This window comes from Daldinia vernicosa, assembly GCF_022497035.1.
Source record: "Daldinia vernicosa strain CBS 139.73 unplaced genomic scaffold F5Y00scaffold_3, whole genome shotgun sequence".
NCBI classification, from domain to species: domain Eukaryota; kingdom Fungi; phylum Ascomycota; class Sordariomycetes; order Xylariales; family Hypoxylaceae; genus Daldinia; species Daldinia vernicosa.
The window spans coordinates 371,382-396,965 of record NW_025953919.1 but is presented as its reverse complement, the minus strand read 5'-3'; the positions used below and the strand labels follow the sequence as shown (position 1 = coordinate 396,965).

General features: G+C 48.0%; 10 protein-coding genes across 10 annotated transcripts; 6 read left to right on the top strand and 4 right to left on the bottom strand.

Annotated features, from left to right (window-relative positions):
* Nucleotides 1–756: 756 nt before the first annotated feature.
* On the bottom strand, nt 757–1,326 carry F5Y00DRAFT_257444 (uncharacterized protein; the record flags this gene model as incomplete). Its single annotated transcript, XM_048010557.1, has 1 exon — nt 757–1,326. One exon carries the CDS (start codon nt 1,324–1,326, stop codon nt 757–759), a length of 570 nt encoding a protein of 189 aa, XP_047869350.1.
* Nucleotides 1,327–1,944: 618 nt separating this feature from the next.
* On the top strand, nt 1,945–2,735 carry F5Y00DRAFT_101200 (ankyrin). The gene is made up of 2 exons (XM_048003781.1): nt 1,945–2,152; nt 2,219–2,735. Exons 1-2 carry the CDS (start codon nt 1,998–2,000, stop codon nt 2,721–2,723), a joined length of 660 nt encoding a protein of 219 aa, XP_047869349.1. The 5' UTR covers nt 1,945–1,997; the 3' UTR covers nt 2,724–2,735.
* A 942-nt stretch (nt 2,736–3,677) lies between these two features.
* On the bottom strand, nt 3,678–5,946 carry F5Y00DRAFT_101178 (putative FAD binding protein). The gene is made up of 5 exons (XM_048003780.1): nt 5,624–5,946; nt 5,315–5,569; nt 4,843–5,252; nt 3,972–4,790; nt 3,678–3,916 (listed from the first exon to the last, which is right to left on the bottom strand). Exons 1-5 carry the CDS (start codon nt 5,722–5,724, stop codon nt 3,840–3,842), a joined length of 1,662 nt encoding a protein of 553 aa, XP_047869348.1. The 5' UTR covers nt 5,725–5,946; the 3' UTR covers nt 3,678–3,839.
* Nucleotides 5,947–7,679: 1,733 nt separating this feature from the next.
* Nucleotides 7,680–8,440, top strand: F5Y00DRAFT_224649 (uncharacterized protein). Its single transcript, XM_048006040.1, has 2 exons — nt 7,680–7,980; nt 8,064–8,440. Exon 1 carries the CDS (start codon nt 7,713–7,715, stop codon nt 7,953–7,955), a length of 243 nt encoding a protein of 80 aa, XP_047869347.1. The 5' UTR covers nt 7,680–7,712; the 3' UTR covers nt 7,956–7,980; nt 8,064–8,440.
* Nucleotides 8,441–8,801: 361 nt separating this feature from the next.
* On the top strand, nt 8,802–9,983 carry F5Y00DRAFT_224647 (uncharacterized protein). The gene is made up of 3 exons (XM_048006039.1): nt 8,802–9,226; nt 9,279–9,391; nt 9,453–9,983. Exons 1-3 carry the CDS (start codon nt 9,175–9,177, stop codon nt 9,516–9,518), a joined length of 231 nt encoding a protein of 76 aa, XP_047869346.1. The 5' UTR covers nt 8,802–9,174; the 3' UTR covers nt 9,519–9,983.
* Nucleotides 9,984–10,197: 214 nt separating this feature from the next.
* Nucleotides 10,198–14,675, top strand: F5Y00DRAFT_224646 (P-loop containing nucleoside triphosphate hydrolase protein). The gene is made up of 3 exons (XM_048006038.1): nt 10,198–10,455; nt 10,532–13,823; nt 13,890–14,675. Exons 1-3 carry the CDS (start codon nt 10,453–10,455, stop codon nt 14,267–14,269), a joined length of 3,675 nt encoding a protein of 1,224 aa, XP_047869345.1. The 5' UTR covers nt 10,198–10,452; the 3' UTR covers nt 14,270–14,675.
* Nucleotides 14,676–16,488, bottom strand: F5Y00DRAFT_224645 (zf-DHHC-domain-containing protein). Its single transcript, XM_048006037.1, has one exon. It carries the CDS (start codon nt 16,367–16,369, stop codon nt 14,765–14,767), a length of 1,605 nt encoding a protein of 534 aa, XP_047869344.1. The 5' UTR covers nt 16,370–16,488; the 3' UTR covers nt 14,676–14,764.
* A 2,156-nt stretch (nt 16,489–18,644) lies between these two features.
* F5Y00DRAFT_257438 (uncharacterized protein) lies at nt 18,645–19,227 on the top strand (the record flags this gene model as incomplete). The annotated part of the gene is made up of 2 exons (XM_048010556.1): nt 18,645–18,909; nt 19,016–19,227. 2 exons carry the CDS (start codon nt 18,645–18,647, stop codon nt 19,225–19,227), a joined length of 477 nt encoding a protein of 158 aa, XP_047869343.1.
* A 255-nt stretch (nt 19,228–19,482) lies between these two features.
* Nucleotides 19,483–20,704, bottom strand: F5Y00DRAFT_101131 (RNA-binding domain-containing protein). The gene is made up of 2 exons (XM_048003779.1): nt 20,269–20,704; nt 19,483–20,185 (listed from the first exon to the last, which is right to left on the bottom strand). Exons 1-2 carry the CDS (start codon nt 20,506–20,508, stop codon nt 19,958–19,960), a joined length of 468 nt encoding a protein of 155 aa, XP_047869342.1. The 5' UTR covers nt 20,509–20,704; the 3' UTR covers nt 19,483–19,957.
* A 587-nt stretch (nt 20,705–21,291) lies between these two features.
* F5Y00DRAFT_224640 (MFS general substrate transporter) lies at nt 21,292–23,013 on the top strand. Its single transcript, XM_048006036.1, has one exon. It carries the CDS (start codon nt 21,466–21,468, stop codon nt 22,903–22,905), a length of 1,440 nt encoding a protein of 479 aa, XP_047869341.1. The 5' UTR covers nt 21,292–21,465; the 3' UTR covers nt 22,906–23,013.
* Nucleotides 23,014–25,584: the final 2,571 nt, after the last annotated feature.

Sequence of the window (25,584 nt, the reverse complement as noted above, 5' to 3'; positions counted from 1 at the left end):
CTATCTACCTTCTAGTATAAACTGAATAAGTCTAACGAATTCTTTCAAAAGACAGCAGTTCGGAACGAATACCGCCAACAAATACACAGCGTCTGAAGATGCTCTCTATGGTTTGTTAAGTTTCTCATCTGCGTAATACACAACGCATGTCAGATCTACCTAGGTTACTTAACCATGCAAGGATCCTTCTAATTCCTACCGTTAAAAAGTGCGGTGGGAGATAAGGAAAATTATACTCTACGGGTAGCAAATCATACCTAGTATGTGTTGCTCATCTCGATGTGAACTCTTGCAGGTAAGGTGAACTTAGATTGGTCATCGTATCTAATTCTTGGCCAGTAACTTCTACCCACGTCGTAGTTTCAAATGCTGTACGACAGAGATATACGCAAAGGGGACACGATTATTACAATTACCAAGCTAGCGTAAAGTAGACATCCTTTCATCACGGATCGTATTTATCGCATGCCTCAAAAAGGATATGCCACCAAAGACGGGCAAATACGTCATAGTCTCGGGGAAGGGCAGGGAGTTAGGTACTTCTCAACTAATAGGTTATCATACATGGAGTCTTTGGTTATAGAAAATCAGGCTCTGACGGGACGATAGCTATCATAAGATTTACATATTGTCCGGATTTCGGGTGACACAGGTGTATTAGATTAGAATCCTCACAAAAAAAGGGGGGGCATAAGCTTGGAGAAATCCTGATTCTCTATAAATTCATTTCTATAATACCTATAGCCTTTCTCCGTATCATTCTACGAGACAGTCTCCTTCCTTGATGACCTCCTGGTACTCCGGGTCATCAGGGTCAATACGAATGACCCTAACGCCAGGGGCAAGGTTCGGCCACTCCATCCTATCCCATATCGAGCCTTTCTTCCATTCCGTGCCCTTTCCCCTTGGAAGCATCACATAAGCTGTACCTTTTGTGGCTAGTGCTAGCGCCTGCGAGCACACTTCCCAAAACTTCTTCTGCTCTGTCTTTTCTGGGTGGAATTGCCAGGAGTCAGGCCAAGTGGGATCCCGCCACAAACCTGTTAATGGTCGATACCCCTTTAGATAGCTACGATTCTCTACAGCCTCCGCTACCTTTAAATGATATCCGGGTCCTGAATAGAAGATTGACGTATTCGGGAGAACGTTGATTTCGGCCAAACACTCATTCAGGGTTGGAAGGCTTCGACTTACATAGCCTGTTGGGTTAGTGGCATCTGTATTGGGAGCATTCCCGTTGTTAGTGATAGTCACAGAGGGCGAACCGGACGTGACATCCACCGGATCTATCACAGCAACCACGAGAGGCTCCGTTGGTTTCTTCATTTAGACGGCTTGAAACAGTAAATACCTTGTAATGTGATATATCTCTTCTGTCCAAGCCCAACTATAGGTATGTCATTAAACAGGTATGTGATGGGGTTTAGCAGGGAAAGTGGTTTATATGTGCCGTCCAGTATTATTACAATGTGATAAAACAATTGTCTTGTTAAACAATGAACTGTCAATATAATTGTGTCATTGTTCAAGTGACTCAGAGGGTAGATATACTAAGGGTTTTAAATACACAATGCTAACACAGAACCATACTTTACGTAGGTAGGTACCTATATAATAACTTGCAATTATGTCGAATCTTTCAAAAGTAAATACGCTTGTTTGTATTTTAACAATGATAGTGCTCAAAGACCCCTAACCTTGGCGTCATTTTACAGCGTTACTAAAGTCGAATGAAGTTATTCTAAAGTCATTCCATTCAATCCGCCCGTTACTTGACGTAAAAATAGAGAAAGTATTGAAACCTATCAAATTACATACGGTTGCATAGCCCGTTTGTTCTGTCTGTCCAGAGCATCCTCATTCGAGAAATGATTTGCACGTGACATATCCAAAGCCTTCAAATCAGGATATTCCAAATAGTATTGTGTCAATATGAAGTTTTCTTCCTCATCTTGTTCAATTCTATCGCTTCTAGCTTATTATTACTTCACATCACAATGGGTGACCCGCCTGCGCACATACTAATGAGCTTAATCGCTGCCTGTCACGCATGCAATAGCGAGACGCAATGGGATGTACGCTTTATCGACAGTATAATCCAAGGAGGTTACGATATCAATTATAGCGTCGGCCACATCGGAGGTATCTTAGGGTAAAACCTCTTCTTCGGGCATATACCAGTATTATTATGCTGATACTTAGGTTTTGATTTCCAAAGCTTTGCTGTGGGATCCGACAAACTTCCTTTGGTCGAGTATCTCCTTAACCACGGCGCAGACCCTAACGCCAATCTCTATCGAGACACGTATTCGGCACTCGAATTAGCCGTAACCTCTAACGCAAGCTTGTCTATCGTTTCTCTTCTGATCGATCGTGGAGCGGCTGTCGAACAGTGCAGCGCAGCTCTCCTCGCTGCCCGGGGAGGGCGTCTAGATGTTTTGAAACACCTCATTTCTTCTGGTGCTGGGATCGATTCTATCCCCGACAATGAGGATGTGTACGATAACGCCCGCGAGCAAGACGATTGGGGCGCGCCGCTTCATGGAGCTGCAGGGAATGGTCAGGCCGATTGTGTCATATGGTTACTTCAGGCAGGCGCATCTCGTGACATCAAAAACCACAACGGCTTAACCCCTAGGGAAGTGGCTGAAAAGAGAGGACATGCACGGTGTGTGAGAATATTAGACCAGAACGGAAGAGAAGATGGTTGCGTAGTTTCGTGAAGATGGTGTTGGGTTTATAGGTCAGAATAAACTATGACATTCAAACTACGTCTAATATTGAATTGAATAACCTCCGAATCTTATCCTACGGCCTAGAATATAATAGGTACAATAGGTTATTTTATTTATGCCCCTATGATTGCTACGCTGATAAAGGTGTCAGAATCCTAGATGAGATATCTGAACGCGTCTCGTTAAGGGTATGTAAATGCTTACTTTACTCTACTTCAATATTATGCGTCCCCCACAGTAAATACTGGTGAGGGGGTTTACCATGAGCTTTCCATTGCGCGAGGCCAGCTGAAATTCGGGTTAACCTTCAAGACTCTCCAAGCGCTCTCTTTGCACATGTCAAGCTTATTAGGCATAATTTTAAGTCGGGATCGAAGCTCTTCTAGAAGAAACGAACTGATCGACAAAATACGAGGAGGAAGCGCCAAATCCATGCCGGTGTAACACTCCTTAAAATGATATTTCTAAAGAGGGTGGGCAAGCTGCGACATGCCAAGTTACACACCTGCCAGAGGTCCACGCGATAGGAGTCCGACATACAGGTCTGAAATCCTAAGCGCTTGTGGTATGTCCACTTCATCGAGCCTACAGATCGTCTGATGTCATCCGAGATACCGGAACCCGAATTTTCTATTCTTCCTCGTTATAATTGTTATGATTTCATGATTGTAAATGCATATCAACAGTTTCAATGGCGGAGTTGAGAATCCACCGCTTTGGTTGAATAACGTGGTTAAAGCATCTGGGTATAGAAAACTTCACGCCGAGTATAATAGATAATTACCTAGGTACCTAGATAGGTAGTTAAAAGGGAATGGATTTGAATGGCCATGTAGTAAATAGGTTAGGTATATAATAAAACTCCTTCTTTGGATATCGTCTTCCCCATCTAACATTCACCACCTCGTGCCAATTCGGAAGCTCTCTGGGTCACGGATTGACTGTGTATCAGTTAGGACCCAGAGGCAGTCCCTGTCCGTCAACTCCTCCATCTACCAACACTCGAAGCTGTTGCGAGATCACTCATACCGGATTTCCCGCCTTCACGAGTTATAAGATCAAAATATGGACGGCGCATGTAAATTAAACGGCGAATATGTACACTTAGAAATGCTCCTTCCAGAACCGGAAGCGGACTTCTTTAGATGTTGCCTTCTTTGTTGCCTTGTGGATATCACGGGCTAGAAAATAAATTAGTGAGGATTCGTAGGCAAGTAGCAGAGATTTAGGACTTACCGGCTACAGCAGGACCACAAAAGTATACACCGACCGTCGTCTGCATGCTACCCTCTAGACCATTGATGTATGTTCGATCCATAATTCCATCCCGCATTGCTTCAAACATCCTTAGGAAGTTGGGTCGACCAAAGTTGGTGCGCGCCTTGAGTTCCGTTAAGGGATCGTGATCGGCACCAACACTGTTTAGCACGATATTTTGCTGTGTGTCCATATCGAGCTTCTGGGTTAGATAAGTGTGAATCTTCAAGAACTCCACACCGTTACTACCGGGAATGAGAGCCGCCTCATTGCTTTGAGATTCGAGAGATGATAGAAGAGTCTGGAACCACTCGAAAGAGCCGGTGTCCTTGCACACCCAGATAAATTCGACACGGCGGAGACGTCTGGGCGGGTTCGGGCTGTTGCGTAAGTGCCAGATATTCTTGAGGATAGAGGCCCACGGTGTCACACCGATACCCGTACCGATAAGTACCGCGATTTCGTTCTCGAAGACATCCTCGGCGGGCGCACCGTACGGCCCGTCGATTCGAAGTAAGGGCATTTGCTGTCCATTCTGTAAAGCGACTTCGTACATTCCCATAGGATCAACACCTTCGTAGAGCTTGGCTTGTGCGCTACCAGCACCAACCGCATCACCTAATGCCCTGGTGAAATCTCCAACCTGTCGAACGTGGACCGAGACATACGGATCATACGGGCAAGATGTGATAGTAAACGGATGCCATTGGTAGCCGGAAACTGAGGGAACCTGTAGGAAGAGCCACTGGCCAGCCTTGTACTTGAAAGAAGGCTTCTCGAACTGGATTTCCACAACGTCTGTAAACGGCGTTAGCATTACGGGGCTGTGGTATTAATCAAGTTCTCTTACCGTATGGATGGCGAACCACTCGAGTAATCTTAGTGGTACGCTTAGCCCGCACTTCTCGGTAAAGACGCTCGCACAGGTAAAAGGCTCCTGCGAACAATTCCCATCGCCACCCCTGGTAACCAATACAATGTTCCCAGAAGATATCGCCAGCAAATGGAGAGAAGGGCAGAGCAGTGTCGCGAACGAAACAACCAACGGCATGAGTATAAAGTCCAAGGAAGAACGGAACGAAAAGGTGATGCGTGTACCAGAAAGTCTCGAATGATTGTTGGCGGATACGATGATGAGCAGTAGTATACATCAACAACATACAGAGGAGCATCACATGGCCGGTAATGCCACCAGGTTGGGTATAGTGAATCTCAATCGCGGTAACTGGTCGAATCTGCGTCTTCTCCACGTTATAGAAGCTGTAAAATGTTAGATTTGGCTCACTCCAGACTCAAAGACTCAAAGAGCTTAAGGGACATACTTGACATAGTGAGCAGAGACGTGGATGACGGTGAAAAGTAGCATGGCGTAGGCAACCTGACGATGGAACCAAATGTTCTCATCTAGGGGCAGGAACCTGATCTTAGGTCGTATCCATCGTACAATTGTTCGGCATACCGGTAGTAAAATCAACGTCCCATCAATTGCCAAAACTAAACCGGCACCTCGCGATAACCACACGGACCATGATAGTGTATTCAGACCAGCTAGTTTGGGGTCATGGGCCTGTTTCCACCTATAGTTATATGTTAGTGATTGTTGCGTGATACACAATGTTAAGAAGACTTACCATCCGTAACCGAAAAAGAACCAGTGAACCCCCCAAAATAAGACATGGAATATGAGTTTAGTCGCAGTAAACTGCTTCTTTACCAATTCGACGACAGCCATTATGTTAACCGATGTCTCTCTCTCCTACCCGGGATATAAATTCAAATTAAAAGTTTGTCGACCTGCGACGCGATTCTGTGCCTTTCCTAGACGACGACTATTGGGTGAGGGCGTTTGAAGCGAGTGGACGGACTGATCGATATCGATTTCCAACGCTTTCTAAGTAATAACCACCCTCCGTAGCTATTCCTCTTCAAGTTTTCCGATTATTAAAGAAAGTCTTATTATCCAATGTCGCGCACCCCAGAAGTAAACAAAACCGAACCAAAAAAGAGCGATCTGAGCCAGCAGGAGACGAAGGAAAGGATGGCGAAGTAGGGAAAGTCTCGAGTGAGAGGCGGAGTCTTTCTACGTCCTGATTGCCGCGCAAAGGACCAAGAGAAAAAGAATTAGACGTAGATATTGGTGGGCGGGGAGTAAGTCATAAAGGACGACAGAACTAGGACGAGGTGGGCAATGCGATCAGGCGAAATCCACCGTTCCACGGTCAAAAAATGAAAAGAGCAAGGGTAGTATGGATGTACGAAGGTCCGGAGCTTGTTTGGTAGTCTACCTAGGTACAATACCATAAAGCTTCTTGCAGGGGATGAAGGGGGTTTCTCGATATCTCGGATGTCAATAGCCCATGAAACCTTAAGTTAATCGTGAAGATGCCAGCCCGTTTTCCGTTTAATTCGCAAACTGATTTGTAAAGTGGGAATATCGAAAATCGAGAAGTGGAGGGTTCTACCTCCGCGGCTAAACTACTTCACGTAACGACGAATCCTCATCGAAGCTCTTCAAAGCTCCTCAGGGAAGATAGACTATTGACTCCTCGATGGCCAACTAGCGATTCAACTAGAATAATAGCTGGGGTAGATCAAACGGAAGGGGAGCGTTTCGCGAGTTGTCGATGCGGTGTCAGATTTGCATCCGATGAACACTGAATTCGATCGGACGGTATGTCAGGCACGGATGATATTCCAGAGCCACACCCTTGTAATGGTGGGGGAAGAGTTGAGACGGGCGGCGTTTGGAAGCGCTGCTCTTTGGCGTTTCGACAGGGGGGAGTTGACCCTTAGCTTGCTATGGGATGTAAGTGCACGTACCTTTTTGATGACAGTACGAGCATTCAACAGCGTATGCGAATCGAAATCGGATATGTCAAAATATAATAGGAACCATATTGTCGGAACTGGATGGGTGATCGGGGTTTATTAGGTAGAAATATGCAAGATGTCTTCAACATGTATGTACATAAATTAGGCGCCGGTAGGTCAAGACCCTTTTGTGAAAGCCAATTAATTGTGGTTAATAACAGAACAGCTATCGAGGCTTGTCCAGACGGGCGGTTGCTGAACAGCGCGGATTCGTCCAAGGTTAAGGGCGGGATATCGTATGTGACCAATAGAATGAAGTGAGGCCGTGACACTTTGACCAATTCGACTTATCCTCCAAGGCCCTTGCACATACATATTGCCAAGCTTGAAGTGACAATAAAACGGGTTTAGCCTATCCCGTTGCAGAGAATGGTGCTTTTCCCCTTATCCCACTTACTATGTAGCTTACATATTCCCCCCTCTTCAACCCCCCCGTCCCTGGAATAGTGTATGCCCAAGTTAGACGAGATCCCGTCAACTAATCTGCAGCATGAACAGATATGCATGTACTAAAATCACCGGCATGGAAACACACGCTAGGCTCTTTCGATACAATGGCCTCCTAATATCGCATAGAGATTTTTGACCTTTTTTTTTAGTTGTATCTTCAATGTTGGCTTGGCGCTGCCGAAACCCGAGAAGCTACATTTGTAGCACAAGGGTGACGTCCACGTTGCTGGCCCTGCTGGCCTTGGTCTTGGATCGCCATGCCCTCCTCCATATGAGATATCCTCAAGAAAAGGTCGTATGATTGTAAAAATCAGACCACTTCTGAATAATACTCTTAAGGGCTGAATATGTATATAAATCAGTAGTAGCCGTCATGCCATTTGAAAAGATATTCGTCGTATGATCCTTCCATGTCTACTCACACAGTTGCTACTTTTGAACCCTTGGGATTCGCTTGGTATTGAGAATGCGACTCATGCCTCTTCTCTAGCAAGATCTACAGCTGACATCCACTATTTTCTACTGGGCATTGGATCAACGAGAGATTCATCTGAGTGTAAGATGTCGGAAACGAGGACTTCGGTCTCTCACTGCCTTGACTTCCTATGGCAACTCAGAAGCCCTGAGCTATCAACTACCTAAGGCAATGACGATATACCGTTGTGAGGTAAGATCCGAGGAGATACTGCGACGGCTTTCTCATGGTCAAACAAAACCATCATTTACCACTCGTCTCACTATAAGCTTTAGGGTAATGATCACACAAAAGCCAGCACTAATCGTGAAAGTCGGAGTTTGAGGCAACGCCAAAGGCCTTCAGGAGTGACGCTCATGTTACTCATTTACATCGTGCGGAGCGGTCAGCCTCAGAACATGGCGTTGACGTCGTTTCTGGAACAGTCTGTGAACGCAACCCTGATGTTCTGAAACGCTTAGCAGAGCCTCAAGAAAGTGCAGTGTAAGTGTGTACATACATAGTATAACCCTTCAAACGTTAGCGTATGGATCTAGATTTCGATGCTACAATATAGAGTATCCCTACAAAAGATAGGCCAATAGTATTATAGAAATATACGGGTCTTCCTACTAAGGCTACACGCTTAATGCTTATCCTTAGACCCTTGTCCATTCTTCGTTTGGCTTCGTATCGGAAATGCTCATAGTTCATCCCTGATTATTTACATTGACTATGTTCTAAAGCTATCTATCACGAGACCGAAAGGTCAGTAAAGAAGACGATGGAACCCAGAACATCAGGAGCCTTGCAGCTTGCTGCAAGGCCTAAATATATACATGTCTGAGATACCTGACTCAGGGACTGAGTCATGTAGATGTCTGGCGGAGCCAGACGACGACGTGACTCCTGATCGTGACACTATCCCACCTCATAGATGAAAACAAAACTACGTCAGTCGGACTAACGAGCCCGAGGATGCCAATCTAAAATATGTTCATAATATCAATATGTCAATACATGATTTATCTGATTCTTTCAAATTTATGAGATAGATTCGGCGTATAATTTTGCTAAATGTGAGGATAGTATCGACGGCGTGACGATGTTCGATTAGTACCAGATGATGCGTTTACATCCTTAGCTATGGTCCACACAGACTTCATCAAGTTGCCAATTGTGTCTAGTTTATGAGGCGCATATGATATCATTATAATTAGTAGATGATGCGAATAACGAACGAAATGACGTCTCTTTCAAACCTTCACTTCAGTAATCCGCTCGACTGATTTGTATTTGAAGCGCTCGAATCTCTCGATAGTAAGTGTCTGGAAGAATTTTCCTTCAACTTCATCATTCAAGTAACTTATTCGCCACCGGTCCAAGCCTTAACTCGATATTTTCAATATGGCGCCCAGGTACAAGAAAGGCCTAACGGTCAAATACAAGCCTGTCGGAGGTGAGTAGGCTCTTATAGTGTTACTTAGTAACGACTTATTGATCTTGAGAAGGACCTGATTCGCACACTCCGGAGAGCGTTGGAAGAATTGTCGGTGTCCTTACCGAACCAGGTATACAGGCGGATAGGAACGTTCAGGCCAGCCCTGATAATCCTCGATACGAGGTGAGTTCTCCCCCAAGAGCCATAGGTCATGGTAATAACATGCTGACAACTAATGTGTGAGATCATCAACGAAAATACCGGGAAGGCATCCACAATTTACGAGAGCAACATTCTCGGCTTGGCCTAGTAAAGGAGTCGTAACCAAGTTGCCGGTATATGTAAAAACACCGTTTTTCACAATGTCTCGAGGGTACATGTCAGCGGCGGTCCGTACACTGCAATAGGACGGTTAACTTCTGATGGAATGGTCCGAGATTCTTGATGGTCAAATAAACTGGCTTATTGTAATATATTTAGTTCGACGACTGCAATTAAGTTACGCGTAACCACGACACATTTGAATTAGGTATGTTATTGTCTTACAACCTTGTATCGATGGCTCGAAAATCATTGCTGCCTAAACCAATTTCGCCTGTTCGCCGTATCTCCCCTATTGAAGGTTGTTAGAAACAGACGCAATTATAGGTTAGGTTTGGGGCAGCCATAGGAGTTTTGAATATTTGAAGGTGTGGAATTTATAATTCGTAATTTACAATTTATCGTGAATATATTTATCGTGAATATAATACGTGGTAAATAACGTCGAGTGAAGTATCTGCAAGTTTTATGTAATAGCGTGAATGAATGGCTGACCTAAATTCCAGAGGTACTGTACTGTGAAATAATCCCGACTTGGCGTTTGCCCTCAGCCACGCCTGCCACGTTACTCAGCCCCATTCAATTACGTCGCAGGGTTCTTCGTAGTACAGATGTACGGTACCTATTGGCGCTAAACGGTGGAATAATGGTGCCTTCTTCAAGGCACCCGAACACTGGAAACACTGGAAATACAAAGTCCATCTTCACACATGTAAATCCAAACCTGCGCTCGCGCACAATTCTACCGCACACTTGATCCTCACGGTCGCTACTCACTCGGGACGACTCTAGAAACCATATTGCAAACCAAGCAAACCAAGCAAACTCCGACGCTACAATAATACCCCCTTTTATCTTGATCGAAGCCCCTGTCTTACCAAATACGACCCTAGCGATACGGATATCGTCCATGCGAGCCCAATATGGTGAGATATATTTATATTTACATACGCTTGACCGGGGCAACGCTTTTATACTAACCGCCGCGTACTACAACTATAGGGTATAAGTAGACGACCGAAGGACAAATCAGGCGGAGCGTCCCGCGCTGGTGGCGCAAGAGCGCAAGATGGCGGTGCCAAACCTAAGAAGGCTACTTTCGAAACGACCAAGAAGAAAGAGATAGGGGTTTCTGATCTGACCCTACTTAGCAAAGTGTCGAACGAAGCAATAAACGAAAACCTAAAGAAGCGATTCGAAGGCCGCGAGATTTATACCTATATTGGCCATGTGTTGGTTTCCGTTAACCCCTTTAGGGACCTCGGTATCTACACCGATCAGGTCCTCGAATCGTACAAAGGCAAGAACCGTTTGGAGATGCCGCCGCACGTCTTTGCGATCGCCGAATCGTCATACTATAACATGAAGGCCTACCACGAGAACCAATGTGTTATTATTTCTGGAGAGTCAGGAGCTGGTAAGACTGAAGCTGCCAAACGGATCATGCAGTACATCGCAAACGTGTCTGGCGGTGATAGCGGCGAGATTAAACAGATAAAGGACATGGTGCTAGCAACGAACCCGCTGCTCGAGTCTTTCGGAAATGCGAAGACATTAAGAAATAACAATTCCTCCCGGTTCGGAAAGTACCTGCAAATACACTTCAACGCCAACGGAGAACCTGTGGGCGCTGACATCACAAATTATCTGCTCGAAAAATCACGAGTGGTGGGCCAAATTACCAACGAGCGAAACTTCCACATATTCTACCAATTCTCCAAGGGAGCTTCTGAAAACTACCGGACTATGTTCGGTATTCAAAAGCCGGAAACGTATACTTACCTTAGCCGGTCGAAATGCTTCGATGTCGACGGCATAGACGATCTGGCCGACTTCAAGGACACGTTGGACGCCATGAAGATTATCGGCCTTTCTCAGGCTGAGCAGGACGAAGTGTTCCGCATGTTAGCCGCCATTCTCTGGACTGGAAACATCCATTTCATCGAAGGCGATGACATGAATGCTGCTGTGGCTGATCAGTCCGTCGTAGATTTCCTCGCGTACTTGCTTGAGGTCTCGCCCGCCGCACTAATCAAAGGCATAACGATACGAGTCTTGACGCCAAGGAGTGGCGAGGTAATCGAGTCCCCAGCGAACGCAGCCCAAGCAAATGCTACCAGAGATGCACTTGCCATGGCTATCTATTACAACCTCTTCGATTGGATTGTTGGGAGAATAAACCAGTCACTACAAGCTCGACAACAGACAACGAACAATATTGGAATTCTCGATATTTATGGCTTTGAAATCTTCGAGAAGAACAGCTTTGAACAGCTCTGCATCAACTACGTGAACGAGAAGCTACAGCAGATTTTTATCCAACTTACTCTTAAGGCCGAACAAGAAGAATACGCACGGGAACAGATCCAATGGACACCCATCAAGTATTTTGATAATAAGGTCGTATGCGATCTCATTGAGCAGATCAGGCCTTCCGGTATTTTCGCCGTTTTAAAAGACGCCACTAAGACAGCCCACGCCGATCCCGCTGCGTGTGATCGTACCTTCATGCAGAGCATTAACGGAATGTCTAACGCCCACCTTACTCCTCGCTCGGGAAGCTTCATTATCAAGCATTACGCCGGCGAGGTTAGTTATACCGTCGAAGGAATAACCGATAAAAACAAGGACCAGCTCCTCAAGGGTGTCCAAAATCTGTTTCAGCAGAGCTCGAACCAATTTATCCATACGTTATTCCCTCATTCAGTAGACCAAGATAACCGCAAGCAACCCCCAACCGCTGGTGACAGAATAAGAACTTCGGCCAATGCTCTCGTAGAGACTTTAATGAAGTGTCAGCCCTCGTATATCCGGACAATTAAACCGAACGAAAACAAATCGCCAACAGAATACAATGTACCAAACGTCCTACATCAAATCAAGTATCTAGGTCTACAAGAGAACGTTAGGATTCGACGTGCGGGTTTTGCCTACCGTCAATCATTCGAGAAGTTTGTCGAGCGTTTCTTCCTACTGTCTCCTGCTACGTCCTACGCGGGCGAGTATACTTGGCAAGGAACCGAAGAGGCCGCGGTGAAGCAAATCTTAAAGGATACGAGTATTCCGAAGGAAGAATGGCAACTAGGTGTTACCAAGGCCTTTATTAAGTCTCCGGAGACGTTGTTTGCTCTAGAAACCATGCGAGACCGATACTGGCATAACATGGCAACCCGCATTCAAAGAATGTGGAGGGCATATCTGGCTTACCGCGCAGAGTCGGCCACCCGAATCCAACGATTCTGGCGGAAGAAGAGAGTCGGTGCCGAATATCTACAACTTCGAGACCAAGGCCACAAGGTTTTGCAAGGACGTAAGGAACGGAGACGTTTCAGTCTGCTGGGTTCTCGACGTTTCTTGGGAGATTATTTGGGAACCAACGCGTCAACCGGGCCAGGGTCCCATATACGAAGCGCTATAGAACTATCGAGCAACGAGAGGACCATCTTTTCGTGCCGTGGAGAGGTTCTGGAGGCCAAATTCGGACGATCGAGTAAACCCAGCCCTCGCATTCTCATCGTGACTAATAGCAAGTTTTACATTGTGGCGCAGTCGTTGGTCAATCATCAAGTCCAAATAGTTGTTGAACGTCAAATTCCTTTAGGGACTATTAAGTTCATCGGAGCTTCATCATCTCGCGACGACTGGTTCTCGTTGGGGGTTGGGTCACCTCAAGAAGCCGATCCGTTATTAAACTGCGTTCTAAAAACAGAGCTATTCACGCAATTGCAACGGGCGATGCCTGGCGGTTTCAACTTAAAGATCGGCGAATCGATAGAATATGCCAAGAAGCCAGGAAAGATGCAAATCGTAAAGGTACTAAAAGACTCGCAACAGGCCGTCGATTTCTACAAGAGTGGGGCAGTCCATACACAACCCGGGGAGCCTCCATCGTCAGTATCCAAGCCGACGCCGAAAGGCAAACCCGTGCCGCCCCGTCCGATTACTCGGGGCAAGCTTATTAAACCAGGTGGTCCCGGCGGCAGACCTTCTCGAGTCACCAACTCCCGTCCTAGTACTACCAAGCGTGGTCCGGCGGCGGTCCAGACTCCACGACCAGTCCCAGTTCCAACTCCTGCTGCCTCCGTCACAAGCAGCATTCCAAACCATACTCGTAACCAAAACTCGACATCGTCTGTGCGCGCGCCACCTCCGCCACCACCTCCGCCCGCCGCTCCCCCAGCAGCGAAGGGCAAGATGACCGCCAAAGTTCTGTACGACTTTGCTGGTCATAAAGAGAACGAACTCTCGATAAAGGCCGGCGAAATCATCGAGATCGTCCAAAAGGAGAACAATGGTATGTAGTTAATTCATATAGATGAAGTACTTATTCAAGCTGGGAAAGCCTACTGACATACTTTAGGCTGGTGGTTAGCAAAGAACGCCCAAGGACAGGCGTGGGTACCTGCAGCATATGTCGAGGAACAAGCAGCAGCTCCTCCACCGGCACCAGCTCTAGCCCCGCGGGCACCGCCGCCGCCTCCAAGCCAGAACGGAACAGCAACGGCAGCACGGAATAAACCTACGCCTCCACAGCCTCCAGCGAAGCGACCTACTGCCGGAAAGAAGCCCGCACCACCTCCACAACCCCGGGACTCGGGCATGAGTCTAAACGCCAACGGCGGCTCGGACAACAGTCGCAGTAGCACGCCGACACCCAGCGTCAAGGGCTCCCTAGCTGATGCCTTACTGGCGAGGAAGAATGCCATGCAGACTAAGAAAGATGACGATGACGATTGGTGAAGCAAAGCATCAGAGTAGAGCTGCGTTTTGGTGCAGGCGTTGGCTTTGAAACATTTAGTCTATACATACCTAAGAATAGACGCACACCAGAATTATAGCGAGACGGGACGGGACGAGACGAGACGGCCTTCCTGCGAGGCTACGGAATTAACAGACCTTAAGTCTCCAACAAGGCGAGAAGCGAAAGCAGGGCAGGGCAGGGCAAGTTAGATATCAAATGGATTCTACCATCACAACGAAGCGTGTAGGGTATTGTACGGAGCGAGCACGATATGACACGACAGACAGCCTTGCATAGTACCTAGAACAATAACGTGCTTAGAAAGACGGTATATAAAGAGAAGAGAAGAGCAGAACTTTGAAAGAGTCGGCGAATTATATTTATTGACATGTATTTATTTTATCTTTATTATCCTATTTGTGACATAACCCAATAGTAATAATCGTAAATTACCTAGGTGCCTACCCAAGACATACATACATCATCATCAATCATTACGTCTCTTCATCATGTTTTTTTGTGTGTACTTTCCTCCTGCGCAGCAATTCCGCGAGAGGCACGTCCTCGTCTTCTACGGGGATTAATTCCTCCCGTAGTAGTCGCCGCGGCTGTTCCTCCACCACCGCCGGCTGCTCGTCGAACTCGGCGTCCTCGTCCACGCCGTAGTCGCCCAGGTGCTCGCCATCGGCGTTCACCCAGCCGGACTTGCCCTCGTCCAGTATAACCGCGGCGGCAGCAGCAGCGCGTCGTCCCGGGCCTAATCTGCGATCGTACGCCTCGTCGACGAAATCGTAATCGCGGTCGTTATTGTTATTGTCGTCGTAGCACTCCGGGGGCATCTCCATCTCCTCCAACTCCCCTAGGATCCGCGACCGCGACGCTTCCCACCGCCGCAAATCCCGCTCCTGCCGTCGCCGAAACGCTTCCCGCTCGTCGGCGGGGTCGGCGTTGTTGTCGTCGAAGCGCGCCCTTTCCAGAGCGCGGTCGGCTTCGCGCTTGCGTGCGCGCCAGGCCTTCGCGTGGCGGATCTTGTCGGGGTCGGGGGGCGGCCACATGCCCTCGCGGTCGTTGAGGCCGTTTTCCTCGTAGGACCAGCCCGTGCCGCTCATTATTGTTGTTATATCGCTGCTGCCGCTCTCGTCTTTTTTGAGGAGGGGTGCGATTCTTGGCTCGCCGGCGAAGGGGAGGAACCATAGTAGGGGGTCGCGGGTGCCCATGGCGGCGGCCATGTTGGCGAAGATGCCGATGTCGTAGGGGAACTCGATGGGATCGAGGGCTTGGCGATCGCCGCCGGGGGCGTGTTCGCCTGAGCCCCACCACGACGAGTACGTGTCGTTGTCGGAGGAGGATTCGTAGCGGCGCTCGAGGGCGGATTCGTGGCGTTCGATTTCCCAGGTTTCGATCATGGTGGTGTTGAAGAGCCAGCCTTTGAGGGTGGTAATTAGTAGGATGCCTAGGGCTAGGCTTGTCACGCCTGCGGCGAAGGTAAGGACGGTAAGGAGGGCGAGTTGCGATAGCGTGGGCCCGAGATATGCGGGGAGGTGACGGGTTTCCCAGAGGGCGAAGAAGCGGCGGAAGAGGAAAGCGAGGAGGGTCCAGAGGGAGAGGTTGGTGTATACGAGGAAGCGTAGAAAGTGCGGGAAGGTCTGCAGGGAGACGCAGTTGGAGGTCCAGGGACAGTGGTGGTCCATCTTGGGGATACAGCGGCGACACGTCTTGCAGTGATGCGCGCGAGGCGGCTTGGGCGCTGCACACTTCTTACACCAGCGCTGTATCTGTTGGGGATCCAGATGCAACTCTCCCTCGCCCGAGTCGTTGGTATTCCTCCTCTGGTTGTTGTTCTTCTTCTTGATATAATCCGGCGGGAAGACATATCGGCCCGGGTCGACGGTGCAAGCCTTATAGTACGTGTACCAAAGACACAATACCAGGCCGTTGAAAGTGTACATCTCGGCGGTCGTCAGCGGGCCCGGGGCGAGATCGGGTGCGTTAGCGAACAGCCATTGCGACGTGTAGGCTAGGAAAGCAATTAGGAGGCAGACGGCGGGGACGGCGAGGCGCTGGAGTACTGGCTGCGTGCTGCCGACGAGGAAGGCCATATTGCGATATTAGGCCATCCAAGTACATAGAAGTCTGATCCAAAAATAGGTTATGTGCCGGGGATTGCTAAGCAGTAAAAGGAATATCGTGACAGGTCAAGTTACATGGTGTGTTGTAGATGCCAAGATGACGCGGTGCCCGTGGCTTCGGGGGCGACGTCACTTATGCAGGTACAGGCAGGGATCATTGCTTTGTTACGTAAACAAATACGGATCCGTACATATAGGCTTAAGATGATGGTGTGGCCGTATGGCTTTGTTACATATTTAGGTAGCAAAGCGATATACCGTTTATGTCAGATATTGAATGAGCCTTCTCTTTTATTACTACCAACCATGGAATTCAGTGGCCGCTCTAGAAACAGTATGTATTAGGTAGGTAACAACTGGGGGCGCTGAGGAATAATCTTCAGATAACCAGTAGCCACATAATCCATCTCAAAGTGCTATTGAATTTCTCTCCTTATCCCCTTTTCAGGCAATGCTGGCTGTCCACACCTAACTCATGATATGTACTTCCTCAACCATACGAACAACGCCCTCTTTTACTCGGTTATCGCCTCCCCATCTCTGCCTTCCGCTTAATACGTTCATCATCAATACCCACGAACTCGAATATTTCGGGAACAGAAGCAGGAAGAGGCTTGGGCTCAGATATCGTGATGATGTCCCGGCTAACCAACATCCGAATATAATCCTCTCCGACGAATTGGATGTTGACTTTAAGCCCTCCCTCCCACTCGTCAGACCAGTATCTCTTCAAACTTGGGTATTCTGGAACGTGGGACATTGAAAAATCAATCCGGAAGTCGCAGTTTACATAGGCGTACCCTGTAATCGTCGATTCTGTCTGAGCAGATGGAGCTTCTGCTTGTTTCGAGGTCGACTCGCTGTCGGATGTAAATATTTTTTTGTAGAGCGTAAGACTTGTCCAGCAGTGCTCTTGCTCGTGGATGCGACAAAAATTCTCCCAGTAATCTATAGAGTAGAATTGGAATTTTTTGTATGTGAAGGAGTAGCCAGAGTCGGTCCCTTTTGCTGGGATTGTATATAAAGTAGGATTGAAGATGATAGGGTGAGTTTTCTTCTCCTTCTTCTCCTTCTTCTCCTTCTTCTCCTTCTTCTCCTTCTTCTCCTTCTTCTCCTTCTTTTCCTCCTCTCCTCCTTAAGACCTTCGTAGACTGCTCGGACGCTCTCAACGTTGTGTCGGTGGCGATCTAGCTCATTTTGGGTTTGTATTTCCCAAAGCTCGTTCTCTTCTTTTAACGTAATCTTGTGGCATTCACGCCGTTCCTTGAGCTGGTAGTACTCGCGAGCGTCAAGCCCATCGTACGACCTTTCCGAGACACCGCATGGCTCTGAATAACACTCGCATTCAACTTCGGGATCTTCCGCTGCCTTGCAGTGACACTCAAAGTCATCCTCATCCTCACTTTCCTCCTCCTCAAGTTCTGATAGATCCTCATCAAAAATATTCCATGGCAAGTCGGGGTATCCATCTTCGTCATCCCATTGGGAGCTCCTGATACGACGATACCATGCTGGTAAATCGGCAAGTGTCTTGGTACCCTTTTTAGCCTTCTCCATCTTGAATTTGGGTCGTTTGTTTTTGAAATTTTTGCGTCTGCTCTTGTGCAAAAGATGATTAAAGGGTTGTAAACTATCCTTATATTAAAATTGTGGGTTTCTGGCCAGTTGTTCGTGTGATGGCTCTCGCTATGGTTTTCTAGTGGCGTTGCTATGAGTATTCTGAGGCAACCCTTTCAACCTAAGAACCATGTACCAAGGTACTTAAAGTACATTAAATGTAAATTGTTCGCACAATACAAATAGATACTGTTGAGGTAGTCAATGTAGGTTCCCCTAAAGCTTCGAAAAAGGTTCGCTCTTAATTAGCCCCTGACATATCCCCTAATGCTTAACCAATAAAATATTAAGTATAACACGCCTTGTTACGAATCTATATAACCTCACAAACCTTAATATCTATGTTGGAAGGATATAGTTCGTGGCCAACAGCATAGTTGAAACGATGTTAACACTCAGACACCATGAGCAACCTCTTCAAGCCAAAGCCAAACCAAATACAAATCCTCATAGCGCAGCAGTTCCCCAGAGATATTTATACATGCCCCCTCTCCCCCTCCCCTTCATCATCAACCTGCCCGTCATTTCATATACAACAAATCCAATCTCACAACCAAACATCACCACGCCACTTAATCTCAAGCCAAGGCTCCAAGCAAGCAAGCAAGCAAGCAAGCACACACACAAAATGCAACTCAAGCTCCTCGCCCTCCTCGGGGCCCTAGCCCTAGCCCCCATCGCCAGCGCACAGAACAACACCATCGTAGTCATCGACAACCTCGTCGAAATCATCAACATCTTCCCCAAATGCTCGCTGCAATGCCTCTCCGACGTCATCGACCTCAACCGGTGCCGCGTGGCCGATTTAGAATGCATCTGCCACTGGGACCTCCACATAACAGATAACTTGTCGTCCTGCATGACTAGGGGGCCGTGCAAAGGAACCCATAATGGTAAGTACCTAATCTATCTATCTTCCCCTCCCCCCTCGCGGATGCTTGTCTGTAGTTTGTTGGTTAGTCGGTTAGTCGTGCGCGGTACTAACGAGTGAATGAATAGACGTTAGAGCCCGCGTGTGGGATTTCTGCCATAGATTTGATGAGAACCCCCCTGCCGAGGAGGTGGAGGCTGCCCGGAAATTGATGAGGGAACGAATTAAGGATCAGTCAGACTATCTCGATCATTACGGAGGCGGGAGTGGAACTGCAGCAGGGCCTGGTACAACTGTAGTGGGCGCTGTGGTGGCGGCAGCGGCAGCGTTGATCATTTAGATAGGCTATTGCAATCTTTGGTATACCTACCTGTCACAGACATAACAGAGTTTATGGTATATCTATGGTTGGGTAATGGCTCGGAAGGCTGCTCACAGACGTCAGACGTTAGATCGAGCTATGGCATTTATGGGTTATCGTATCCGGGCTGGAAGATACCCTAGCCAAGCTTAGATATAGTGAAATTCATTGCTTCGAATGCAATAGCACACTAAGACGCCTAGGGGGCTAGCTGTCGTACCTGTACCATATTATAGCAAAATGAAATACGTGCTTCACTACCGACCTTGAGAATAATTTTTAAAATTTTAGTGAATCGGGACCACACTGCCTCTGCTTCCACCCAAAAGGTGGATAGTCTGACCGTACCCAAAGGGAAGTTTCATTAGTTATCTCAATTATCAAGAGTCTGTTTTAAATAGCAGACGGCTTGCAACTATAGCTTTAGCAAGTAGAGAATTCCCAATGAGCCAATGTCAAGCGTAGACGTCGACAACATCTATGTCAAACGACTGCATGATATGTTAGCGAGAATAGGTTAGTTAAAGGAGAGCAAAGATATATCTATACCTATACCGAAGGTTTTCTCATGCCGACATGTCTTTTTATTCTGGTGACATGTCGGCTAAGACCAGCGTGGGCGACCGGATGCCCGATACTATCCGGATGCTTTCCCTCCTAATGTACCTAGTAATCAAGTATCGTCCAAGTACTCATATTGGTTCTCTCATCATTCTGCTGCTGCTGCATCATCCTTGTGTCCTTCCGGGCTACGACTTCGGCTCCGTCCCCTGCCGCGGTGAGACTGTCGCGGGCCCCTATTATTAGCCTTGCCCGGAGGTGGTCTCACGAAAGCAAAGTCAACGTTGATAACCTGGTCTAGTAGCCTCGTCTGGTGTGCGCCATCGATAGCCGCACGCGCCTCGTCGAGGGTAGCGTACTCGATGAGAGCGTAACCCTATTTCCAATAGAAAAATTAGAATTCGTCTATCGCTAAATACAACGTGTTATGTAGAATAAGTCGGGGATTTGTTGACTTACCTTGACGTAACCGCTACGACGATCTAAATTTAGGTGTAGGTTCTTGATCTCCCCAAAATCGGCAAATTTATCGTGCAGTGTCTCCTCGTCGGCTTCTTCGTGTACATTGGTAACCATTATGATCCAGCCCTCGATCGATCGCACGGCCGTGGCTTTGGTGTGCGTTTGCATGTCGCTAACCTTAGCTTGAGTAGCTTGGGGGGAGCCAGGCTCATCGATTTCCATTTCGACGTCGGCCATGATGATGATAAATAAACGTGAAACTTTTCGTTAGGATTAGATATTTCGGTGGTATTCGCCGTGAGCTCGAGTAATATTGCCGCTTTGTTTTGTTTTGTTGTCTTGCATGCAATACACTTTACACTTCAGCCTCAAGAGTTTGCGACGTGAACCTCGAGAAGTTGGTGGGTGGGACAAAGTATGGAGAGGATTAAAGAATTAAAGAATTAGAATTTGATTGGTCGAAGCTATTAGTGATTAATGACGGTCTACGAGTTAGGCGGGGACGTGTCACCTACGGATTAGGTACCGGCACTACATAATATATGTACCTATGTACCTATGTACCTATGTACCTCTGTCTCCTCCCTTCCATTCTATCCCCTGAATAACAACATTTTGCATCAAGGTATGATAATGTATCATGTATAATGTATAATGCACAACTATGAACAATCACGCCCTTTTCATGATGTAGGCTTAGGTATTATTCCGTATAATAAACTTAGACACACATATACTTTACCTCAACCAACCAACCAGAAAATACTTGTCTATATTTGCCGGTCCAACATCGCGAAATCAATTACTCTATTCATCAAATCCCACCCTCAAGATAAACTCAAAACCCAATGGGGAACCGCGATGTCGGAGACTAACTTTGACATTATTGGCTCCTTGCGCTGATCTACGGCATCATCCCCGGAGACATATAGGGCGCAATACCTTGATTGTCCAACCGGAATCCTTGTACTCACCCCAGAGGTATCCATTATGACCTAGGGTTCCCTTTGTTGATGTACGAAGTATATATAGTTAGAGCTTGATATTAGGTAGGTAGGTAGGTAGGTATAAAGAAGGTAGGTATAAGTGAAGCTTAGATGCCGCCTCATAGATAGCAATCTGCCAACTACATATTATTTCTATATGTACCTAACCTACCCATAATCTAGGCTACATGACATGACTCCCTAAACAATGACTGCGCAAGAAACTCAGCTACAGGACCTCCCGGTATCCGAGGTAGGCCACCTTTCCACCCCCAGGACAGAAGAAGATGGCAGTAGACCGGCAGAACCTCTCCCACTCCCAATCCAGATCTCACCGTCCGTCCAGCCGGCTGACCGCGGCAAGGCCGCCTACCTCGTCCTGTCCGGTTGCGTGCTAGTCCAGGCGCCTATATGGGGGTACTCGCTCGCCTTCGGCATCTTCCAGGAGTACTACAGCACCCACGGGGCCGCCGTGCTCCCCGACGGTCCCGGCACCCCCGGCACAATCGCCAGCATCGGCAACGCCCAGACGGGCATCTTGTACCTAATGATGCCAGCGACCTTCATCCTTCTAACACGGTACCCGTATCTGCGGCGCTGGTGCGGACCCCTCGGCCTCCTCATCACCACCGCCTGCCTTGTCGCGTCGTCCTTCGCAACCTCGGCGCGCCAACTCATAGCCACCCAGGGGGTCTTGCATGCCATCGGATGCGGCCTGCTGTTCAGCCGTACGTCGCTGTGTCTCGACGAGTGGTTCTCGGAGCGCAAGGGGCTTGCGTACGGCGCCATGTGGGCGAGCAAGAGCACCGTCGGGGCTGGCATGCCGTTTCTAACCAACGCGTTGCTGAATCGGTTCGGCGTCGGTACTACCCTGCGTGCCTATGCCGTCTCCTCGGCTCTTCTCACGATCCCGCCCTTATTTCTCATGCGCGAGTACCCTGTCGCAAGTAGCCGTGTCAATACCACCACTACATCAGAAGAGTACGGGCGACAAGGGCGCCAAAGGCAAGGTCACGTCTCCTTCGCTTTTGCCCGACACTCTATCTTCTGGATCCTGCAGTGCGGCAACATCCTACAGTCGCTCGGCTACCTCATGCCCTCTACGTACCTTGCCTCGTACGCATACGCGCTGGGCTTCCCCTCCATAACAGGCCCCATCTTCCTTGCGCTAATCTCTTTGGCCTCCGTACCGGGTTCGCTCCTAATCGGGCTTCTGAACGACACCGGACTGGCACCCACAACCGTGATCCTGATCTCGTCTCTCGGCAGCGCACTGGCCGTCTTCCTTCTCTGGGGCCTGGGCGGACACCAAGTTGCCGTCTTAGTTGTCTTCACCATCATGTACGGTTTCTTCGCCGGTGGCTTCAGTTCCACCTGGTCCGGTATCCTGCAAGAAATGAAGCGCCGCGATGGTGCCATCGACACGGGTTTGATTTTTGGTATGTTGCTTGGCGGCCGGGGTCTCGGTTTCGTGCTTAGTGGTCCCATAGGCGGAGCTTTGCTCGAGGCAAACCGGTTAAAGACCGAGGATTTCTCGGGGTACGCTACGCAATATGGTCCTATGATCATCTATACTGGGTTAACCGCAACCCTCGGTGCTTGGGGCTGGTTCTGGACGATGGGGAAACGAGCGATGAGAGCCCTATAATAAGCTCGATAAATCATACTTGGATACCTGTCATCTAGATTTATACCTGCAAAAGACGACCGGTCATACGTAGTTACAATATATGTCACCAAGAATAGTCACTGCTTGTCAATAGGAAAGTTTCATAATTTATTCCATTATGCAATGTAGCGGCGCCCTTCCGTGGATGCGCGTGACCTAGGTATCGCCTTTACAATAGGTAGGCTCCTAATGATACAATGAACGCATTTAATGCAGACTCCTTTTTGTAACCCTAACAATGCGTGAGCCTCGTAACTCGACCAAACCACAAAACTCCAACGACCGATGACCCAGGACTTCCAAGTCCTGCCAATAATCCACCATCTCAGTGGCTTAACCAAGACAAATCCGAATGCTCGCCACGCCTCCTTCAGATACCAAGGACGCCGTTCCATGAATGATCCTTGCTCATCGCACCGTATATGGTGTAATCGACGAACTCTTGCGTCATCTCCTGGCCGCTGGCCTTCTGCCCTTCAAGGGCATCGTAGAGATAGTAAATCTGATCTCTCTTCAGGTCTCTTACTTTTCTTATCTTGTCGATCTCAAACCCCAATCGCTTCCACGTCTTACGGTTGACCGACGGGTCGCATTTATCGAATTCTACAGCTCTCTTCTGGAAAGCTTCTTTGAGATGTTGTTCCTCATCCTCCAAAGACCTTATAACCTTGGCTAAGGCCATTGCGGGGTCTTGCGATGGGCGCATTGTACACTGATCTTCGCACTCTTGCTTCTCTGCAACTCGGTCCGTGACGGGAATCGGCTTCTTCGCACGGATAGGCCTCTGACCGGAACCGCGAGAATTAATTCGCGAACAGACAATGCAGTTACCGCAGTCATGATCGCGACAGAGATTATCGAGAACACGCTTGGCGTCCTTGGAAAGCTCGTTCTTGGTAGTATTCGTATTCTGCTTCTCGGCCTTCCTCTGTCCGAGGGTGATATCATCAATAAATAAAGCCGAGGTCATATTTTCTTCATGATCTGTATCGATATCGATATCGAATCGTGCGCTGTCGGAGTTGCGACGATGGAACTTATCCATCTCCGAAATCTGGCTGGGAATGCTCATACCCGACTTAACACTGAACCGTCCTGTAAGGTCTGGTTCTGGTACCGATCGGGATTTCATTAAGTCATCCTGCATGGCTGGTTGGCCAAACGAGACTTTTCGAGGGTTGGTGTCGTCCGACTTCGACTTCCGCACTCCAGTGGCCGAGTCGGTTGTCTTATTTCGCTTATGCGTATCTTCAAATCCTATTTCAGTTGCGGTGCGATTTGACTTTTGTTTCTGAGAATTCAAACGAGAAGCTTGCGACTCCTTTAGAATTCCAACAGGCTGGGATTTGCCTGTCTCTGCCCGTGCCTTAGACGTTCCAGAAACAACCTTTTGTGAGCTTATAGATCGGGGTCGACTATTGGGCACAAAGAGCCGCGGAAGACTTGGGCTGGCCGGCTCACTTATATCGTCATCAAAAAACGATTCGTTGTCGCTCGAGTCCTCTGGTTGAGTGTCGTTTCGAACTTGACGGAGAGCATCTCGTAGTTTAGGCATTTCACCTTGTGTGAAAATGCTCGCAAAATCGGACCCTTGCGTGAGGTCGATCTGTTGTGTGTAGTCATCCTGCATGGGTATGTCGGTTTGAGACGTGGCGCTTCTAGCTGTGGTCTCACTGACGGCCGTCTTACCCTTTGATTCATCGATGTGTGTTGTCTTCGCATGCTGCTTCTTGCTTACAGTACTCATAAAGTCCTTGATTTCTTGAGTAATCTGACGAGCCTCGTTGATAGCGTCTGTTCTCCGATCGAGTTCAGACTGAAGCCTGGCCTCTTGAATGGCACTCTTCTTCAGCTTGTTTGCCAGAGCTGACTCTTTGTCGGCAATGAGCTCCAACTGCTGCGTCAAGGCTGTGTGCTGCTCCTCATACATGGCAACTTCCTCTTTGCTTTCCTTCACAATTTGTTCAAATCGTTCGCCAATTTGATTCAGTTGTTCCTTATAACGCGCGTTTGCGCGACCAAGTCGTCGCTTCTCTTGCTCAAGGGCCACCCGTTTGGATGCAAAATCGGCTTCTAGATCAATAATTTGTTGTTGAAGCTCGGCATTCTCCTTAGAAAGCTCGCGGTTCTGCACCTCGAGACGGTGCTTAATATCCTTGAAGTCGACAGACACTTCACCGGTCTCTGCATTGGTGGCATCGAGCAGCTTCCGCAACCGAGCGACATTATCTTGTAGCTCGTTTGTTCGTCGTTCAAGTAAAGAGTTCTGCTGCTTGAGGACCTTATTATCGTTGAAGAATTCGTCATTGTGACGCTCGAGGCTGAGATTGTCTTGCTTGAGCGCATCTCTCTCCTCTGAAAGCAGCTGGTGCTCGCGCCTGAGTGCCTCTAACTCTGCCTTCGTACCCTTGAGTTCTTGCTCTAGTAACCCGGTTTGTTGGGATATATCCTCATTGTGTTCCCGGAGCGATTGGTTCTCTTCTAGCAAAGATTTCCACTTTTGTCGGATTGAACTGTTATCCTTGCGCAAGGATCTATTCTCCACTTCAAGTGTATTGCCGTCTTGAGAATTATCGTCACGCGACGATTTGAGTTGCCGACGAGCCATGCTGAGTTCGGACTGAAGCTGCTTAATTTTTTCCAAGTACTCGGTCGAGG

What these genes read in the sequence shown, in the direction of transcription:
- F5Y00DRAFT_101200 (XM_048003781.1), top strand. Translation starts at nt 1,998, where the DNA reads ATGGGTGACCCGCCTGCGCACATACTAATGAGCTTAATCGCTGCCTGT. An exon ending in CACATCGGAGGTATCTTAGG is followed by an intron (nt 2,153 to 2,218) that starts GTAAAACCTCTT and finishes TGATTTCCAAAG; the next exon opens with CTTTGCTGTGGGATCCGACA.
- F5Y00DRAFT_101178 (XM_048003780.1), bottom strand. Translation starts at nt 5,724, where the DNA reads ATGGCTGTCGTCGAATTGGTAAAGAAGCAGTTTACTGCGACTAAACTC. An exon ending in TTCTTTTTCGGTTACGGATG is followed by an intron (nt 5,570 to 5,623) that starts GTAAGTCTTCTT and finishes ATATAACTATAG; the next exon opens with GTGGAAACAGGCCCATGACC. An exon ending in GTCTCTGCTCACTATGTCAA is followed by an intron (nt 5,253 to 5,314) that starts GTATGTCCCTTA and finishes AACATTTTACAG; the next exon opens with CTTCTATAACGTGGAGAAGA.
- F5Y00DRAFT_224649 (XM_048006040.1), top strand. Translation starts at nt 7,713, where the DNA reads ATGATCCTTCCATGTCTACTCACACAGTTGCTACTTTTGAACCCTTGG.
- F5Y00DRAFT_224647 (XM_048006039.1), top strand. Translation starts at nt 9,175, where the DNA reads ATGGCGCCCAGGTACAAGAAAGGCCTAACGGTCAAATACAAGCCTGTC. An exon ending in CAAATACAAGCCTGTCGGAG is followed by an intron (nt 9,227 to 9,278) that starts GTGAGTAGGCTC and finishes GATCTTGAGAAG; the next exon opens with GACCTGATTCGCACACTCCG. An exon ending in CTGATAATCCTCGATACGAG is followed by an intron (nt 9,392 to 9,452) that starts GTGAGTTCTCCC and finishes CTAATGTGTGAG; the next exon opens with ATCATCAACGAAAATACCGG.
- F5Y00DRAFT_224646 (XM_048006038.1), top strand. An exon ending in CGTCCAAAAGGAGAACAATG is followed by an intron (nt 13,824 to 13,889) that starts GTATGTAGTTAA and finishes GACATACTTTAG; the next exon opens with GCTGGTGGTTAGCAAAGAAC.
- F5Y00DRAFT_224645 (XM_048006037.1), bottom strand. Translation starts at nt 16,369, where the DNA reads ATGGCCTTCCTCGTCGGCAGCACGCAGCCAGTACTCCAGCGCCTCGCC.
- F5Y00DRAFT_101131 (XM_048003779.1), bottom strand. Translation starts at nt 20,508, where the DNA reads ATGGCCGACGTCGAAATGGAAATCGATGAGCCTGGCTCCCCCCAAGCT. An exon ending in GTCGTAGCGGTTACGTCAAG is followed by an intron (nt 20,186 to 20,268) that starts GTAAGTCAACAA and finishes TATTGGAAATAG; the next exon opens with GGTTACGCTCTCATCGAGTA.
- F5Y00DRAFT_224640 (XM_048006036.1), top strand. Translation starts at nt 21,466, where the DNA reads ATGACTGCGCAAGAAACTCAGCTACAGGACCTCCCGGTATCCGAGGTA.